The 19,878-nt window shown below is 35.6% G+C and overlaps 1 protein-coding gene across 25 annotated transcripts in view; it reads right to left on the bottom strand.

Annotated features, from left to right (window-relative positions):
* LOC128019083 (NACHT, LRR and PYD domains-containing protein 12-like) overlaps positions 1 to 19,494 on the bottom strand; it is a 282,672-nt gene extending 263,178 nt beyond the window's left edge. For 6 of the 25 annotated variants that reach the window (XM_052605260.1, XM_052605306.1, XM_052605359.1 and 3 more), the window contains exons 1-6: positions 19,383 to 19,491; positions 6,671 to 6,810; positions 6,393 to 6,551; positions 3,518 to 3,646; positions 1,347 to 3,239; positions 171 to 344 (exon numbers count right to left, since the gene is read on the bottom strand). In XM_052605260.1, the coding sequence (XP_052461220.1) occupies positions 171 to 344; positions 1,347 to 3,239; positions 3,518 to 3,646; positions 6,393 to 6,551; positions 6,671 to 6,789 (2,474 nt within the window). In that variant the 5' untranslated portion in view covers positions 6,790 to 6,810; positions 19,383 to 19,491. Of the gene's footprint in view, positions 1 to 170; positions 345 to 1,346; positions 3,240 to 3,517; positions 3,647 to 6,392; positions 6,552 to 6,670; positions 6,811 to 19,382 lie in introns of all 25 variants that reach the window. The other 19 variants (XM_052605883.1, XM_052606135.1, XM_052605966.1 and 16 more) reach the window with 11 other exon arrangements.
* Between the last annotated feature and the right edge of the window lie 384 nt (positions 19,495 to 19,878).

Below are 19,878 nucleotides of genomic sequence, written 5' to 3'. Positions count from 1 at the left end.
ACAGATTTTCATATCAGATTTTTATTTTTTCATTTTCATAACAATCTTCAGATTTTTTCATTATATACATTATGGCCATGCCCCCCCCCCCATTTAGCCCCACCCAGAGACACACACACACACACACACACACACACACACACACACACACACTTCTATGTTCTTAATACCTCAGTATCTGCAGCTGACAGTTTGGACTCTTCAGTCCATCAGAAATAAACTTTACACCAGAGTCCTGCAGGTCATTGTTCCTCAGATCCAGCTCTCTCAGGACACAGTTTGAGGATTGTAGAGCTGAAGACACAATTTCACAATGCTGTTCTGAGAGACCACAGCCAGAAAATCTAGAAGAGATGAAATATAATTAATACTATTATTATTATTATCAAAGGATTAAATCCTTCCTGCTGTATTGTTAATTTGATCATTATTTGTAGTTTCTCTTTATTAGCTGGATTTGTGTTTATTATAGTCTTCAGATCCTGATCTGATATATAGACCCTCTTTTATTTCTGTGTTTGGACACTAATGTTGTGAATCAGAGCTTGTTCTGTAGTCCTTCACAGAAATGCGTCACATCTGAGTTTGTAAAAGTCATTTTCACAAAAGACTGACATGTAAATGGATATTTAACACAGATCTCATTAAATGACAAACTCTCAGCTTGTTTTGTGTGAATAATTCATGTACGTGTGTGAGCTGCTGAAATGTAAGTTTTAATCTTTTATTTGTGACATTAATGTGGTCACAATGCTGACAGAGTAAATATGTGTTAGAAAACTAGACCTATATCACTCATAATATTACCATTCACACTCATCCACCTTTTCTATGGTTTGATTTATTTTATGTCATAATGCAGATCTCTTTAAATGTATAATAATGTAAAATAGTGTCTAGTGCTGTACAGTAAAGAGTAAGCAGACGTCAAGCTCTGTCTTCACTGTAATAGTTCACTGTAACAGCAGTCAAACAGCTGCAACATTCAGCATTTATGATCAATAATTACTGCAGATTAAATGTTATTATAGTTATTAATATTAGCAGTAGTTGATATCATGATTGTGTCTTGATTGAGAGTGAAATGTGTGAATGTCAGCTTTACTGATCAATGTGTGGAGCGTCTCTTTGCTGCAGCTGCTGCTGATTTAATGAACCAGTTTCTCATGTGACGGGGTTGTTTTTACCTTTTACTCTAATATCTACTGGATTAAAAACACATGTTGGGACTCCTTTAAGATTCTGGCCTGTTCTTCAGGAGAAAATCTCTCATTCAGGAACATTTATTTTAAAGGAGTCAGATTCATTATTAAATATGATCCTTTAGTTGATGATGAAACACTCACAGAGCTTTTCTGCAGTTGATCACAGCTGGTATCAGTCTTCTTCTCCCCTCAGCTGATGTGTTGTATTTCATGGGGTTCAGTTCATCCAGTGTCTCCTCTGACATCTGAAGCATGTAGGAGATTGTTGAGCAGTGAGCAGCAGAGAGTTTCTCTGAGTGTTTGTCTGATTTCACAAACTCCTGAATCTCTCTGAACAGAGTCTGATCTTTCACTTCCAGCAGACAGAGGAACAGATTGATCGACTGATCAGCTGAGAGAGGATTACTTCTCTTGACCATCAGTAGATCATCATCATCATCATCTTCATCTTTGATCTTCTCTTTAATGTACTGTGTGGTTTCCCTGATGGTCTCTGAGCTGTTCTCTGTGTGTGTCAGTAGATCCTGTAAGAGTCTCTGATTGGACTCCAGTGAGACGCCCAGCAGGAACCGCAGGAACAGATCCAGACGTCCATTCTTACTCTCAAGAGATTTATCTACTGCTGAAGTTAGTAGATCATACAGAGAGTCTTCATCAGAGTCATCTCCGTAAGATCTGAATTCACGCAGTGTTTTCTTGTTCTTTGTTAAATAGCAGTAAAGCAGATAGAAAGCAGCGAGAAACTCCTGAACGCTCAGATGAATGAAGCTGTAGACTTTCCTCTGATGAATCACAGATTCCTGCTTAAAGATCTCAGTGCAAATCCCAGAATACACCGAGGCGTCAGTGACGTCTATGCTGCTCTCAATCAGGTCCTCCTCATAGAACATCACATTGCCCTTCATCAGCTGTTTGAAAGCCACTTCAGCAAGTTTCACAATCACTTCTCTGTTGGACGGCAGGAGTTTCTCTGGATCTCTCTCTTCATACTTCTGCTTCCTCATGTTGATCTGAATCAGCAGGAAGTGGATGTACATTTCAGTCAGAGTTTGAGGGATTTCTGCACTCAGATCTTCTTCCAGGAGCTTCTGAAGCACAGTGGATGAGATCCAGCAGAAGACGGGGATGTGGCACATGATGTGGAGGCTTCTTGCTCTTCTGATGTGTGAGATGATTCTGCTGGCTTGATGCTCATCACTGATCCTCTTCCTGAAATATTCCTCCTTCTGAGGCTCAGTGAATCCCTGAATTTCTGTCAGACGGTGGATGTATTTGGAGGGGATCTGATTGGCTGCTGCTGGTCTGGAGGTGATCCAGATGAGAGCAGAGGGAAGCAGCTCTCCTTTCATCAGCTTTGACATCAACACAGCCACTGATGAAGTCTCAGTCACATCACAAACTTTCTGAGCGTCTGAAAACATCAGTGTGATTCTGCTTTCATCCAGACCATCAAAGATGAACACAACTTTACACTCCTCATAAATCTGTGAGTCCAGATCTTGAAGTTCAGGATGAAAGTCCAGCAGAAGTCTGTGAAGACTGTACGGATGATCTCGGATCAAGTTCAGCTCTCGAAATGGAAGCACAAACATGAAATCTACATCCTGATTGGCTTTTCCCTCGGCCCAGTCCAGAATGAACTTCTGCACAGAGACGGTTTTTCCGATTCCAGCGATGCCTTTAGTAAGAACAGTCTTGATCTGCTCTTTCTCCTCACATCCTGCTTCAGCGGAGGCTTTAAAGATGTCATTGCAGTAGATTGGAGTGTCTTGTGAGGGTTGTGTTCTGGCTGTTTTCTCCATCTGTAAAACCTCATGTTCTTCATTCACTCCTTCTCTCTCTCCCTCTATGATGTAGAGCTGTGTGTAGATGCTGTTCAGGAGGCTTTCATTCTCCTGGAGTTTCAGTCCCTCAAATAATCTCTCATACTTGTTCTTCATGCTGGTTTTGTGCTGCTCTTTGACTCTCTGTAGTTCATCATTCACTGCTTGAGGAGGATCCTGGGCTCGTATCTGATCGTCTCTATACACACAGCTGAAACAACAGAGAACAGGTTTTTACAAAAAGCTTTATATAAAAACTCAAAGCTAAATCTGTTTGACAGTGAACTTCTTTTGTCTGGACATTGAGATCAAATTCATTTTCCAGCACTGAACTTTTGTCCACAGATTTGAGGTGAAATCAGGAATAAAATCATCTCTCATCTAAAACTCATCTCTCTGTCAGGACTCAGAGCGAGCATTTTACTCTCATCTGCAGCAAACACTAGATGTGTGTGAACAGTGAAGTGTGCACTACACGTTTATCCTCACCTGGGGTCAGAGGTCACTGGATCAGCACTGAGTTTAGGATGAGGATTATTAATCATGGACCAGTCACTCTTCAGAGACACACAGCTGTGATCTGGAGATGAAGATCTCTTCCTCTTCCTCCTGCTGACTCTAAAATATAATTATTCATACACATCTTCACACAGTAATTAACACAACACAATTAGTCAGAAGCTGTGATGGTTGTGTATCGGTCCGTGTATCTTCTGCGTTCATACGTTTTTCATAAAATGCAGTTTCTTCTTTAATGGTTCAAACACTGATGAACAGAATAAGCAGACACAAACTCATTTTCTTAATTCAAAATAAAGGATCCTAGTATTGTTTTGGGAATCTTTTTACAGTAGGTTTACATGTATGCAGCTCAAACAACCCTCATCTCTAAATATGAATTTAACATCACCTCCTTTCCCAGCGATTCTCAAACGATTTGTTCGAAGCAGTTCTCAGATTCAGTCTCTAAACTCCTCCTACAGTCGAGTCTCACTGATTATAAGGATTTCTGTGAGATTGTGATAAACTGAAATGAATGGCAGTTTTATAATTATTATAGAGAGAGCAGAGCTCATTCATTTTGAATCTGATTAAATATTGTTTTTCATTGTGCTGTTGGACCAGTGACAGCTGCACGCTCAAACATCCACGTCCAGACTTTTATATTGTTGAGAAATGTTTGAGAATGTGTAAGTTCAGATGTGACGTGGTCTTATTTGTGCGAGTGCATGGTGTGTCCTGTTCAAAGCATCTGCTTCACACTGTAGCAGGAGTCAGATTTCACTGATCACGTGAAGAGACAATTATCTTCTCTTGTAAAACGTGACACCAAGATCGTGAATTCAAAGTGAAAGCGTCCAAAGTCCGGCTTGTAACACAGCAAAAGAGGAATTCACATTCACAGAATTTAAACCACAAATAATACTGAAGATACAGAACGGGTTGGATGTTGAACACTCGTTACCATATAACTATAAACTATGATATAAGTTCATCAGTTTGCATTGATCAATACCATGTTGTAGCAAAAAAACCTGCAAATGATGTTCTTGTGTGACCAAGTGAGAAAGTCTCAAAAGAGCGACGAGTGAGAAGAACGAGTCTAGAGTCTGTAGCTTAAACACAGCTTTATGTGAAAAACACGATCAGTGAACAGAGCAGAAACATGTCAAGGTGTCTTCATAATGTAGCCTAATCCCATATAGCACACAAAGTTATGACTAAATCATATCCCAATATATAACTTCCTAATGATAGATTTCCCAGGATCCTGCTGTCTATTTAAACAAATAATATTTGTATCAAGTCTCTGCATTGTTCCAAAGACGGCCCTCGTTCTCAACTGAATGTGCGGGAGAAGTATCACTACATTTGGCCAAAACTTGTTAAAGTCAAACTTTTTCAATATTAATATGTGCATTTTTCAAATGTTTGTTAAAAGTGCAAAAATGAATGAACAAAACTCTGAAAAGAAGTCAATATTTTCCTCTTTCTGTGTATGTTTGACACCCCTGATCTAGATTATGGTTTAATATTAGTTTTGAATGTGTTGATCTCTTCTGTCCTGCAGCGACACACAGCAGACGTGAACTCAGTTCATCTTCAACAGAAGAGAAGCAGCAGACGAGACGAGTTCATTAATCCTGACCATTCTTTACTAGCAGATAGAGACTTGATTTCTTACTGAGCAACACTTTTCTCTATCGGGCGGACATTTCAGTCGCCTGAGCAAAAACAATCTTTATACCACATCTGTACAGCGGACACACAAAAATAGTGTGTAACTTTTAACTCTGATGTGCTATTTATTTGATATATGTGCTATTTCTATTCATTTGACCCTTGATGTAACTATATGATGTACATTTTAGGTTACCTGAGATTTTATTTTCTACAGTATACACTGCCATTCAAAAGTTTGCAATAAGTAAATGTTTTAAAGAAGTTTCTTAGGCTCATCAAGGCTGTATCTGTTTGATAACAAAATAATTTTGTGAAATATTATTCGAATTTAAAATAAAAGTTTTCTTTTTTTATATACTTTAAAATATAATTTTTTCCTATGAATCAAAGCTGAATTTTCAGTGTCACATGATCCATCAGAAATCATTAGAATATGCTGATTTATAATCAGTGTTGGAAACTCTTGTGCTGCTTAACATCTTTTGAGACCTGTGATATTTTTAGGATTCTTTGATAAATAAAAAGTTAAAAAGAACACTGTTTTTTTTTTCAAAAATAAATTCAATAATTTTTGTGTTGCAATATACACTATTCTATATTTTTTTATACTTTTATTCTGCAAGGATGTATTACATGGATAAAAAGTGATCATAAAGACTTATATTGTTAGAAAAGATTGTTCTTTTTAATAAATGCTGTTCTTTTTAACTTTGTATTAGTCTAATCAAAGCAGCACAATAATAAAGAATATGAAGCAGCGCAACGGTTTCAACACTGATACAGAATATCAGAATGATTTCTGAAGGATCATGTGACACTGAAGACGTAATAAAGGAGTATTGATGCTTTGCTTCACCAGGGATACAATATATTTAAAGTACACTATATTTAAATAGGAAACAAATATTAGAGATTTCAATAGCCTCATAGTTCACAATATTACTGTTTTTTTCTATAATATTAATCTAATTTATACAGCCTTGATGAGCATAAGTGGCTCCATTAAAAAACAAGGTCATTATTTATTAACTTTATAATATAATATAGCATAATCTGATACAATATCAAAACAAACTGAAGCATTTAAAATGAACATGACAATCACATTCGATTAATCATCAGCGCTACAATTAGTTCAGATGAGTCAGTTGATTGTGTCCAGTACAGGACAGTGTCTCACCTGGGGTCAGAGGTCACTGGTTCAGCACTGAGGTCAGAGGTCACTGGTCCATTATTGAGGTTAGGAGGAAGACTCGGCATGGATGCATCACTCTTCAGAGACACACAGCTGTGATCTGGAGATGAAGATCTCTTCCTCTTCCTCTTCCTCCTGCTGACTCTAAAATATAATTATTCATATTCATCTTCATACAGTAATTAACACAACACAATTAGTTCAGATGATGTATGATGTTGTAGGAGTCAGTCTATTGTCTCCAGTACAGGACAGTGTCTCACCTGGGGTCAGAGGTCACTGGTCCATTACTGAGGTTAGGAGGAAGACCCTGCAGTGATCTGTCACTCTTCAGAGACACACAGCTGTGATCTGGAGATGAAGATCTCTCACTGATCTCCATGATGAAGAACTAATCTGAGGTCTGACAATGAAAAAACTAAACAAATATCAGAAACACTTCACATCAGTGGAGGAACTCAGTGCTCATGTGTTTGTTGAGAATGAATCAAAACAGAAATCATGAATCTCTGTTCAGAGACGAGTGTGTTTTATGCTGCTGTAATCTGACTTCAGGTTATTTTGTATCAGCCGATATATCCAACAAACTAACTGATAATTTTATTTTATTTTTTGTAGCTATGTCTCTGCTCTCAGCTCATAATAATTTATTCTAGTAATAATGTATTTTCCTCATCATGCAGCAGTGTAGTGATTCTGTGCTTGTTCAGAATATAAACTAGTGACACCTGACTGACAAATATTCACTGTTTTTATAGTTTCAGACCAGAGTTTAATACATCACCATCAGTTACTCCTAGTTTCTCTTTAGAAATTATATTTGTGCAGAAAACATTCTTAGTATTTTGTAATAATGAAACGAGTAACGGTGAGCATTAAAAACTGTGTTAAAGCCTTTTTTGCATCGTTAAATTAAAGCTGAAAGAATATTTGACATTATCTTCATCATTTAAACATCATAAACCTGTTACTTTAATAGAGTGTGTAAATATCTCATAGCATCACAATCTGTGACTCGTGACATCATCTGAGCTCGTGCAGATCTGAGGCCTGCAATATCAGACTCGGATCTTTGAGTCTCCTTCAGCAAAATAAACATCTTTTAGAGTCTTTTAGTTGATTTTAGCTAAATGTAATTAAAATGTTACGCATTACTTCCCTAACTCCTAACAACGGTCCTCAGCTGTTATAAAATCACTGTAAAACACGGCTTCTTGTTTTAGAATAATATAAGTAATATGAAAGAATAGTCTATCCTAATCTGAAATAAATGTTATGATATGACAGTTTATGATGTGTTATTTATTTTACACCACTCCCTGTAACGTGCTGGGAGCAGGGACGGATCCTGACTGGCAAAGGCCCCGGGGCCAGTTATCTCCAATAACTACATTCAACTACAACTACATTCTCACCTGAAATACTTTTCAAATTATTTTATTTTCATGACATAATGACAGTAATATTTTGAAAATGATCCAAATAAATGTATTTTGAACTCAACCAATCAGGATGATTAGCGCACAAGTCCCGCCCCCGAATGTTCCAGAACTTTGATGAAGTACTCCCTCTCCAGCAGGGGGTGGGGCCAAGATAGTGTTACAGCTAGCGGAGTCGCAAAGGTTATTTTGGGGTTATTAGAATGTTCCCTAATTGTTGTTTAACGAATTTGGTTTCATCATCTAAAGATGGCGGGTAGAGGAAGAAAAGCTGAAGATAAAGTCGTGATCAGTAAGAGAACTGAGCATGATTACGCTGATATGATGGAAGTGTGTGTTGAAGCTAATAAGCGTCTCTTGGAGGATTGTACTGCTGAGAATCTTCCTGTTTCTCCCAGCAAAGTGAATATTATGAAGAAAGTGTGTCCTGATTCTAATGAAGACGTCTCTAATGCAGATATCCTCGAGGCTATTTACTCCCTCAGTAAAAGATCTGACAAGCAGGAAGAGAAGTTGGAGGAGATGATAAGAAAAATGGAGGAGAACTGTAGCATCATCTCCGAAGTCAAGGAAGAGATGAAAGCTGACAAACAGAAGGCAGTTGAACTGGAGTTTAACTTCTAATCTCAAAAAAAGAGAATAAAGAGCAGAGATGTAGGGTTAGAGAGGACATTAGAGAGGAGGTGATCACTCAGGCTCTGTCCAAGGGATCAACCGTGTGTAAGGAGGAAGGTTGTCCTTTTGCTGAGGACTTAAACAAAGAGGACAGAGAGACGAGGCGAGTGCTTTGGCCAGGCATTAAACTAGCTCGAGCAGAGGGGAAAGCGGCGTACTTTTGGGGTCCGTTTGCTTTCATTAAGGGAAAGCAAGATTTTCTATGATGCTGAAAATGATTTTTTTTTGTTTTTCTCTGAGAGACTCTTTTTGTGTTGCAAGTTTATTCTTCAGATCTATTTTCTGACTGTTCAGTGATTATTTTCTGTTAGTTCACTGTGAGTTCCAGTGAAGTACGTTCTCACTAAAATTAGGATTATCTTTTTGTTCATTGAATGAAACGGGTCTAAAGGATAAAGTAAAACACAAAGGTATATTTTTATGTTGTAATGGGCAGAAGACACATTTAGTTTTTCCACGATAGACTCATTCTACTGAAGAAGATGCAGATTTTTTGGGGAGACACTATTGTGTTCAGTCATGGCTCCGATCGATCAGCAGATGTCTCCAGATGTCTTAAGAAGATTGTGACTCTTCAGTCTGATGCTCAAGGACATTGGCTTACTGCTGCGGTTAACTGTGAAGGTATTTTTGATATTTTAGATCATATTTATGGCTATAACAGTAGTGGGTTATTTTTTGGATTATTACTGAGGAATATTCTGATCTTGCAAATAATGTTCAGTTTCTGCGGCATCATTGACGGATCATTGCCTGGTTTCATTAACTTTGACACCAGCAGTAAAACATACCGACAGGAAAGAGTATTGGAAGATTAATGCAGAACTTTTAAAGGATAAATATTATTCTAGTCAAATGAGAAATTTGATCAATGAGATAACTTCAAATGGGAGTAAATGGGAGTATTTTAAATTAATCTAGGGAAGTCTCAATTCGGGTTGTTAAACATAAAAGCAGAGATCTGAAGCAAAAGGAGCAGATGTTAATTCAAGAAATGAATGCTTGTAATGCACATGACACGATTCAAGATGTTGAACAGTTGCTCTCTCTTCAAGCTAAATTAGACAGTGTGTGTCTAAGAAAAGCACAAGGAGCTTCTGTAAGGTCTCGTGCAGAACGGATGGAAGAAGGAGAGAAGAATACAGCTTATGTTTGTCGCTTAGAAAAGAGGAGACAGGACAGTAATGCAGTTCATAGTTTATTGATTAATGATGAGATAATCACAGATCCAAAATCAATATCCAAGGAAATATACTCATTTCATAGTAATATTTACTCTTCATCATACTCTGAAAATAATGCCAAGGAATTTCTTGGAAAGGTAAAAGATTTAATCCACAGGTTGATATTGAATTTAAAGACTTGTGTGATGGAGACCTGAGGTTAGAAGAGCTGGATTCTGTTATTAATAAAGTGCATTTGGGGAAATCTCCTGGTCAGGACGGGTTGACCACTCATTTTTAGACATTTTTCTGGAGGATATAAAAGTGCTGTTATTTAAAGCTTTAAAGGAGTGTTTTGTTTCTAATTCTTTCCTTCCAACTATGAGACAGGGGTTAATTATAGGGATGCACCGATAATGATTTTTCATGGCCGATTCCGATACCGATTTCTGATTTTTTTTTTTTTTTTTTTTTTTTTTTTTTTTTTTTTTTTTTTATCTTTTAAGCAACAAACAAGAAAGGAGGAAAGTGTGCATAAACAAGATATTTGGTATTTAATAGACCAAACTTGCTTTTGGCTATTGAAAACAATAACTGTAACCATCTGAAATTAACAGCAGTAACTGCACAATAAGTAGACTACATTCAATACAAACACAGATGGTATAGACATCAGCATTTAGCTTTTGTTTTTGAATTGGGTTGAAACTACAGAGAACTGGCCCTAAATAAAAGATTAACTGTAACCATGTGAAATTAAACTGCATAGTTCTACAGTCCAAACAACACAATCAACACACATTCAATAAGAGGTTTCTTAATCAGCATTCAGTATTTTAGTTTTTAAATTTGGTTTTAAATAAAAAAAAAAAAAAACTCTTTACCAGTGAGACTAAATAAAAGTGTGCTATATAAATACATTTACCAAAATGTTAAAATCAATTAATGTTGGTGCAAATAAAACAAAGATGCAAAGTGTTTCATTCATCCAATAAAAATTAAAAAATTAGGGTAATGATTCACATCTATATTTTTTACTTGAGCCAGTGAAAAATAAATAACTATTGTCTCAAGTTAAAAAGAAATATACATGTGAATCATTACCCTAAAATGTTTTAACTGGATGAATGAAACACTTTTTTTCTACTACAGCAGATGATTTTTTAATTAAATTAAGTCTATGTAATGTTAAGGTAAAATTAAAAAATAATCATCCTAATGCAGAACTGACGTTTATTTCTTGCTTTTCAAACGTGTAAGCAAGTTCTAATAAAAAAAAAAAAAAACATTTCAGTTTTGTTACAGTTTAGTCCGTTTGGTTTCTCATCCAACACGTGAGAAGTTGAGCTGAACATCTCTTCACGGTCTACTCGTGTTCAGGGCTCGGACCGGTACAGTATACGCTCGCGCTGCTTCAGTGCGCAGGAAAGACTCTTATTTGTGCGGCAGTACACCAACGGCTGATCGCTTCCTGCTATCTGTGCCTCACACATGAAGCTCTGCACTGGGGGGGCGGTCCAAGATGGCGCACTGACAAGACGTGTTTGCTAGAGCTCGGCGAACTCATGTTTAATTTGATTTGTAGTGCAGTATTTAAGACTCCTTCAGTTGTACTTAGTATAACTACGATTGCTACGACAACCGAAATGATTGAAAATGGGAAAATCTGAAAAAAGGAAAAGCAAAAACATGAATGGCAAAACTCATTCTGCAAAAGCAACATTGCAGCAAACCTCGAACACGGTTTCGAACAACAACCTACACGACTATCTTGAGTCAGGCATGGATCCTACAGATGTCATGCTTGTGGAAGAAGTTTTTCCTCCGCTCCCTGAAACCCCATGCAAGTCTCCGGCTGTTAAACAACGCAAGGTAGAGAACTCGGACATAAGTTTTCTGACGCAATTTCGCGAGCTCTCAGATCTGATTAATAACAGATCGGATGCACTTGAAAAAATGGTGAAAGAAAATGCGAAAGTAATCACAAGTGTAAAAGATGCTGTAAATGAAAACACCAAACAGATAGCTGACGTGAAGAAAGCCGTTGAATTTGTGAGTGGCGAAATTGTTGATGTCAAAGTCCGAATCGATACAATGGAGCTGCAAGTAAAGAATATTGATATCCAAACATCTGAGCAAGAAAAGCGTCTCTCACATCTCGAAGGATACACGCGCCGCTGGAATCTCAGAATTTACGGGATGCAGGAAAGGGAGAGGGAGGATGTTCGTGAACGAGTCATCCAGGTATGCCAACAGTTACTACCAGACGCTAAAGATAAACTTTCGTTTGTTGTTGATACTGTACATCGACTTGGTCATAAACGGCCCGCTGGCGACAAACCAAGAGGAATCATCTTTCAATTCACATCTCGCTTCTACCGGGATGCAGTTTGGCGGGCAGCGAAGGATTCGTCGTTCCTCAGAAGCAACAACCTGAAAATCGCTGAAGATTTATCTCCGTCTGACAGAGAAAAAAGAAATAAACTATGGCCTCTCGTGGAAAAAGCACGCCGTGAAAACAAACGGGCTTTTTTTGTCGGTGGTCGAGCTTTTGTGGATGGCACTGAGATATTTCCACCTGCTTGAAATCTGAAGTAGGCCTACTATCTATCAGACATGAGCAACGTGGGATGAAAAATAAATAAATTTATAATACTTTGGTAAACGAAGTTCAACCATGGCTGCATTCAGCTAATCAGAACTTTAATTTGTATGTTAAGTTTGGATTCAGATTTGGACGAGTGTTTTTGCTTATTGTTTAATGTTGCCCACTCGTTTGGGCTTTTTTTTTTGCACTGCATCAATAAGACTTTTTCTTTTGTTCTGGAGTTTGCTGTGCTCATCTTTGCACAGTTGTCTTAACAAGTGTGTTTGGCACATTACCTGTGTCTTATTTGTTAAAAGGTTTCATTTAAAGTTACTTATTTTTTATTTCATTTTTATTTTTTATTTTTTATTTTTTCTCTTTCTCTCTTTTTCTCTTTGATATGGCTCTATCTATTCTTTCTCTTAATGTTAGAGGGTTACGAAATTCTTTAAAGCGTAAAGCTATTTTTTTATACCTTAAACAATTTAATACTGATTTCTACTTTTTGCAAGAATGTCATTCACTCAGAGAAGATCGAAATCTCTGGAGATCACAATGGGGTTTGGACATGTGGATGTCCCATGGATCTTCAAGTTCAGCTGGTGTTTGTATTTTACTTCATGGTTTCAAGGGGAAAGTTTTGTCTGCTGACTGTGACCCGAATGGCCGATATGTTTGTCTTTTAATTGAAATTTCTAATAGGAAGATTATTATCACCAATGTTTATGGAACTAATCAACAAAAAGAAAACGAGATATTTTTTAATCAACTAGAAAAACATATTCTTTTATTGTTAAATAACCACCCCAATTCTTATCTAATCTTTGGAGGAGACTTTAATATGGTTGTAGATAATAACATTGATAGATGGCCCCCAAAATCAAATAATTCTAATTCTTATTTAAAGATGTTCATGCATAGGTTTTCTTTGGTGGATAGCTGGAGAGAAACTCACCCCTCTCAAAAATCATTTACATGGAGTAATAATTCATTATCACTGCAATCCCGTATTGATCTTTTTTTGACTTCTAAAGAACTTGTTAATGTGTCAACTGATATTATACCTTCACCCTTGTCTGACCATAAGAGCATTACTATTTACATTCCTCTGTTTAATATTAATTTAAAAAGAAACTCCTGCTATTGGAAACTTAATAATTCAGTACTCACTCATGACGAAGTTAAAGACAAAGTTAATGATATTATTTCAAGTTTTTGGGCCAAAGCAAAAAGTGAAAATAAATATGGTATTAATTGGGAGCTAGCCAAATATGAGATCTCTAAATTTCTACGTAAATTTAGTAGCAATCGGGCAAAGAAGAGCAGGCATAATGAAAATGAGGTCATCTCTAAAATAGGCAACCTTCTATGTAAAAATATGGACAACATCACTATCTCTGAAAAATCTGAACTTGCAGATTTACAACATCAACTAGACAATATTTATAAGTATAAAGCTGAGGGAGCATATATTCGTTCTCGAAGAAAGTGGCTTGAGGAAGGGGAACAAAGCTCTGCTTATTTTTTTAGATTAGAAAGAGAACAATCTAAAAGTAATAATATAAATAAACTTATAATTAATGGGGCAGTAAATGAGAATCAAAAAATCATTGGGCAATATTGTGCTTCTTTTTATAGTGATTTGTATACATCCAAACTGTGCCAACAAGATGTGGATACTTTTTTTGAGTCCATTCAGAATGTACCAAAATTAGATCAGATTGATAAAAAAATTTGTGATGCCCCTATCACCCTTGAAGACACTATTGATGCAATTAAGTCATTAAAAAATAAGAAATCCCCTGGAACTGATGGACTCACCTCAGAATTTTATAAGTTATTTAGTGATAAATTGGCGCCTTTTTTATTAGAGGTTTTTAGAGAAAGCTCAGTTAAAACTTCACTTCCTCCCACTTTATGTCAAGGAGTAATAACCTTAATCCCCAAACCAAATAAAGATCCCCTCATAATAGATAATTGGCGCCCTATTACTTTACTAAATAATGATTATAAAATAATAGCTTTAATTTTGGCCAAAAGACTTAAATCTGTTCTTAATTCAGTTATAGATGAAACACAATCAGGATTTCTGCCTAATAGACATATCTCTAACAATATACGTTTAGTTCTAGATATATTAGATTACTCACATTTACTTCCAAAAGAAAGTTTTATGTTATTTTTAGACTATTATAAGGCATTTGATACGCTAGAGCATGGGTTTTTATTTCAAGCACTACATCGTATCGGATTTGGTGATCATTTATGTAATATGGTGAAAATGCTGTATACGAATAGCAATAGCTCGATTAAATTAGGCAATAATACCTCTCCCAGATTCTTCTTAAAGCGTGGGGTACGACAAGGGTGCCCTGTCTCTCCTTATCTTTTTATAATAGCAACACAATTTCTAAGTCTATATATCAAAGAAAGCCCTTTAAAGGGAATTGGGATTGAAAACTCAGAGATAATTATTAGTCAATTAGCGGACGACACCGTCCTGTTTTTAGAAGACTCTCTCCAAATTCCTATAGCACTGACTGCTCTCCAGCTTTTCTCCAAAGCCTCAGGTTTACAACTCAATCTTAACAAATGTGAACTATTACCAGTTAAAAATACAATGACTTCTTCAATTGATGGTATTCCTGTCAAGGATTGTGTAACATACTTGGGCATAAAAATAACAAAAAATATGAGATGCTCTGCAAACTTCGATCCAATCATTACCAAAACAAAGAAAAGATTTAACTGTTGGCTGCAGAGAGACCTGTCTTTAAAAGGCAGAGGGTTGCTTGTGAAGGCAGAAGGTTTATCTCGCCTTATTTACGCCGCTCAGTCATTGTGTGTAGATAAGTCTATCTGTAAAACAGTAGATGCAATGTTATATAATTTCTTATGGAAAAATAAACCGCATTATTTGAAGAAGTCAGTGGTAATAAGTTCTCAGAACAAAGGTGGCTTAAATTTTATTGATTTTAATATTTTAAATAATTCAATTAAGATAACTTGGCTTAGTCGTTTTTTAAAAAATCCAACCTCTGTTTGGAATATTTTCCCCCAGTTAGTTTTTTCACAGCTTGGTGGAGCAAAATTTGTTTTAATGTGCAACTATGACATTACAAAACTACCTGTCAAACTGTCACAGTTTCACCAGCAAATTCTTCTTGCATGGACACTTATTTACAAACACAACTTCTCTCCCCACCGCTGTTATATATGGAATAACAAGAATATTTTATTTAAAAGAAAATCGATATTTTACAAACACTGGTTCAGCAATGGCCTGATATTTGTTGGCCAACTTTTTGATAAAGATGGTATGCTCTTTAGATATTCAGAATTTCTGTCGACCTATAATATTCCAGTGACACCAAAGGAGTTTGCCACCGTTATGGATGCTATTCCATCTGGCCTTTGTATGCTTTTCAAAAATAATACCTTAACTTTGAGGTATGACCCATTACCTGAACCTGTTAAGACCCCAATTGGAGAGATATGTTTTACAGGAAAAAAAAGTAATTCTTATAAAGTTAGAGCCTTATTGGTTGAATCAATTGCCTGTACCCCTTCTGTTGTCTCCTATTGGAATAGTTTTTTTGACAATTTAAATTGGAAACCTATATGGTCTATGCAATATAAACTTTTTGTTACAAATAAAGTAAAAGAAATATCTTTTAAAATACTTCATAATATTTATCCTACCAAATATTTCCTTAAAAAAAGATTTGATACACATTTTGATTCTGACTGTGTTTTTTGTATAGATAAAACTGAGACCATTCTTCATTTATTCTGGATATGCAAATATACTCAGCAACTGTGGAAACATGTTGGCTTGTTTATCTCAAATGTGATCTTAAAAGGTTTCAATTTAAATTCCAAAATTGTTATTTTTGGTTTTTTTGATGGAGATTCAGATGTTTGCCTCATTATAAACTTAATTTTGTACCTCTGTAGATTTTACATACATAAATGTAAATTTTCTAATTGTATACCAATATTTACTGTATTCTTACAAGAGATTAAGCAGTATTTAAAAACTATCTCTGCCTCTGTAAATAAAAAAGCAATTAGGACATATTCAATCTGTAAAAGCTATAAGCTTATAAATGTACTCAATATGTAATTTATTTTGTGTAGTACCCTCTTCTACTTTGTTTATTTATTGACTCTATATTAATCTTTCCAAGCCTTTTTATTTATCCTTTATTTATTTTATTTATTTATTTATTTATTTTTTACTTGTAATTACTTTTTGTTTCATACCTATTTCTGCTGATATAATAATTGTATTATATATTGATATTTTTTTTGTATTCACGGTTCTGTTATTCATAAAGTTCAATAAAAAAAAAAAAAAAAAAAAAAAAAAAAAAAAAAAAAAATGAAGCTCTGCACTTCCAGTACTGATCGGCTGCCCATGTCCTGCGCACAGATTTCGAAATACTCTTCCACACAAATGACAAAGCGAACGATTACAATATAGTCTGTGCACGCGAGCGAACTTCCCGAAAAATCAGACGGAAAAAAGACCAAAAACCGCGTATTTTAAGCAAAAACCGGCCAGTTCCCATTTATGGCCGGTCAACCAGTGCATCCCTAGTTAATTATTCTCATTCCTAAATCAAACAAAGATAAAATAATTATTGAGAATCTGAGATCGATTACTTTACTTAATGTTGATTAGAAAACTCCTACTTCTGCAATTGCTAATGGGTTAAAATTTAGATTGAGTTAAGTTATAAGTGAAACTCCATCTGCATTTATTAAAGGAAGGTTAATACACAACAATATTAGTCTTAGATTTAATTGAAAATGCATATTTAATTAACGGTGATGTGTTTCTATTGTTTCTCGAAGGCCTTCGATAATGTAGAACATAAATTCATTTTAGATACATTGAAGTTTTTTGGTTTTTCAAATGAATAGAGATGTTGTACAAAGATATTAATAGTTAAGTATCTTTACGACCTCTAAGAGGTTAAACATTAATAAAGGTGTTAGACAAGGAGACCCGTCAAGTCCATATTTACTTATTTTAGTAGCTGAACTGTTAGCAATTCATGTGAAAAATAGTAAAGAATGTTTTAGGGAGTCAGTTATTGATAAGTCAGCTAGCAGACGATAGCACACTGTTTCTCAGAGATGCAGAGCAGATTCCAGTAGACATATATCTGGGGTCTCATTTCCCAAAAGCTTCTGGTCTGCAACTGAATTAAAGAAGTGTGAGCTGATGGCTCTTCATAATCATGCTCAATCTCAATTGACCAACATTACATTAAAAATGAGGTGAAATATTTAGGAATTGTTATTACTAAAGACCCTAAAATTAGAGAAAAAAGTCATTTGACCGATAACATGAAAAAAGTATTTCAAATACAGTATGTGGGTTCAAAGGAAAATCTCTATATTTGACAGTATTCTCATCAGAAGTCAGAAGCACTTTCCAGGTTGATTTACCCTGCATTTATTTAATTTTTTTTTTTAGTTAATCAAATTCATTATAAATTTATTTGGAAAAACCAGCAGCATTATATCAGAAACTCAGATGCAGTGAAGCGATCAGTGATTGAGGGTTGAACGAGATTGATTTGGATGTGATGAATGATCCTCTTAAACTGAGGAGGCTCCAAGACTTCCTTAAACATTCAGTTGGGTTTATTCTTTTGGGGGCACTGATTTCCTCTTAAGATGTGATTTTGAGCCATCAAAGTTAAAGTGTAAATGATCATCTTTTCACAGTCAGGTATTATTATATTGTAAATTAATTAAAGTAATGAAGAGACTACTTGTTTTTGATTTTCCTGAAGATAAATTGGTTCAAATTAGAACAAGATTTCTCTCTTTTCCACTTTTACCAAAAGCAAAAAGAAGTTCAGTTTAAAATAATTTTTATTTATCCCTGTAATGAGTTCCTCTGACACAGGTTTAATTTGGATTGTAATGAATGCACCTTTTGTGGAGCAGACAGAGACATCGGAACATTTGTTTTATTTATGCAAATTGTCAGAATAATTCTGGGATGACCTTTTTACATTTATATTTGAAGTATGTAATACCCGACTTTGATTTCAGAGCTGTAAAATATTTGTCCTTTTGTCAAAATTGTGATGTTGAATTTTTGATTAATAATACTGTGATTTTTTCAATTAATTCATAAATCTTGATTCTTTAATAAACCTTTTTTACTTTTCCAGCAAGATTTAATGGTCTTCTTCATTTCCTTAAAGCACATGTATCACAAAAAAGCCCTTAAACTATGTAGTCTTTTGAAGTTTTTTTTTTTTTTTTTTTTTTTACGATTAAGTCCTTTGTAGTAGTATTTATGTTTGTATTTATTCATTTAGTTATTTTCTTTCTTACTTTTCCTGTTTGTTTATCTGTTTATTTTTTGTTATGCTGCTATTTGGATTTCTTTGAATTAAGAAGTGTTTTTTTTTTCTTCTTCTGTAGTTTATTTGGTATTTTGTATGTTTGTCAAGCAATTTAAAAACTTTCTAAAAGACTTTCTGAGGGTCATTTATTTAGTTCCTGGTTCCTGTGGTGGAAACACACCGAGTACCAGCACAGAGTCCCTAGTTCCTGGATAAAGTTCCTGCGACGGAAACACGGCTAATGTCCTCATTCCTTTCTCTTAGCTGCACATTCACAGTAATAAAAACTGGAAGTAACGATCATGAATATTCAAACCATACGCTACTCCTGCGCTAAGAAAAACACATTGTACAGGGTTTACAGAAACAATATAGGAGACTAATAAATGTTAAACAGGAAGAATAAAGCGGTACTTTAGAAGGCCGTGTCGTGCTCTGTGTGTGTCAAGATCAGATCTCAAAGACGTGTTCTGTGTTCTCGTGTTCTTCTGAGTTCTTCTTTCAAGATCTGTCTCCTCGAGAACACAAGTCCGTTCTTTACGATCTCTGAACTGAGAAACAGTCTGAACATAAAGACTAGCTCAGAAAGATGAGCTCGTCACTGCGCTCGGTTACATCTCCATCATTTTAAACTGTCACAACAACTCCCTCAAATCTCCGTTAAAGTGTGAAGAGTTTAACACGAGAGCGACATTCTACAATAATACATGATATTAGAAGCTGACAACTCAACTTACCGTCAACTCTGAGATCTGAACAGAAGGATTTAAACTCTTCAAAATACGCGTTTACTCTCGAGTTTACTTTCGGTTTCAACACAAAGGAGCTCCTCCTCCTCGCAGACTGCAAGAGAGAGAAATAACATGAAGCTGTCCACATCTCACAGAACCACGCGAGATGTCAGAACGAGATGTTGTTGTCGAGAAGGACGCTTGTGTGGAGAGACAACGGAGAGAATATTAGAAAACAATATATAAGATAAAGGAGTAAAGAGGCTATCTCCTGGTTTCACAGACAAGACTAGTCCCAAACTAAAATACAGGTCTGGGCTGTAGGAGCTTAAACTGACTCATTATTTGAAGCTACTTAAATGTCCTAATTGAACTATGGCTGAATCCTGGCTTAATCTAACCCCTATCTGTGATCTACATAAAAACACATTGTTTAATGCATAACTAACCATCCATGGGTCATTCTCCAGAAACATCCATTTCTCTGTCCCAAGCCTTTACA

This window comes from Carassius gibelio, chromosome A1 (genome assembly GCF_023724105.1).
Source record: "Carassius gibelio isolate Cgi1373 ecotype wild population from Czech Republic chromosome A1, carGib1.2-hapl.c, whole genome shotgun sequence".
NCBI classification, from domain to species: domain Eukaryota; kingdom Metazoa; phylum Chordata; class Actinopteri; order Cypriniformes; family Cyprinidae; genus Carassius; species Carassius gibelio.
The sequence above is the reverse complement of the archived record's forward strand: the minus strand, read 5'-3'. Positions and strand labels throughout refer to the sequence as shown.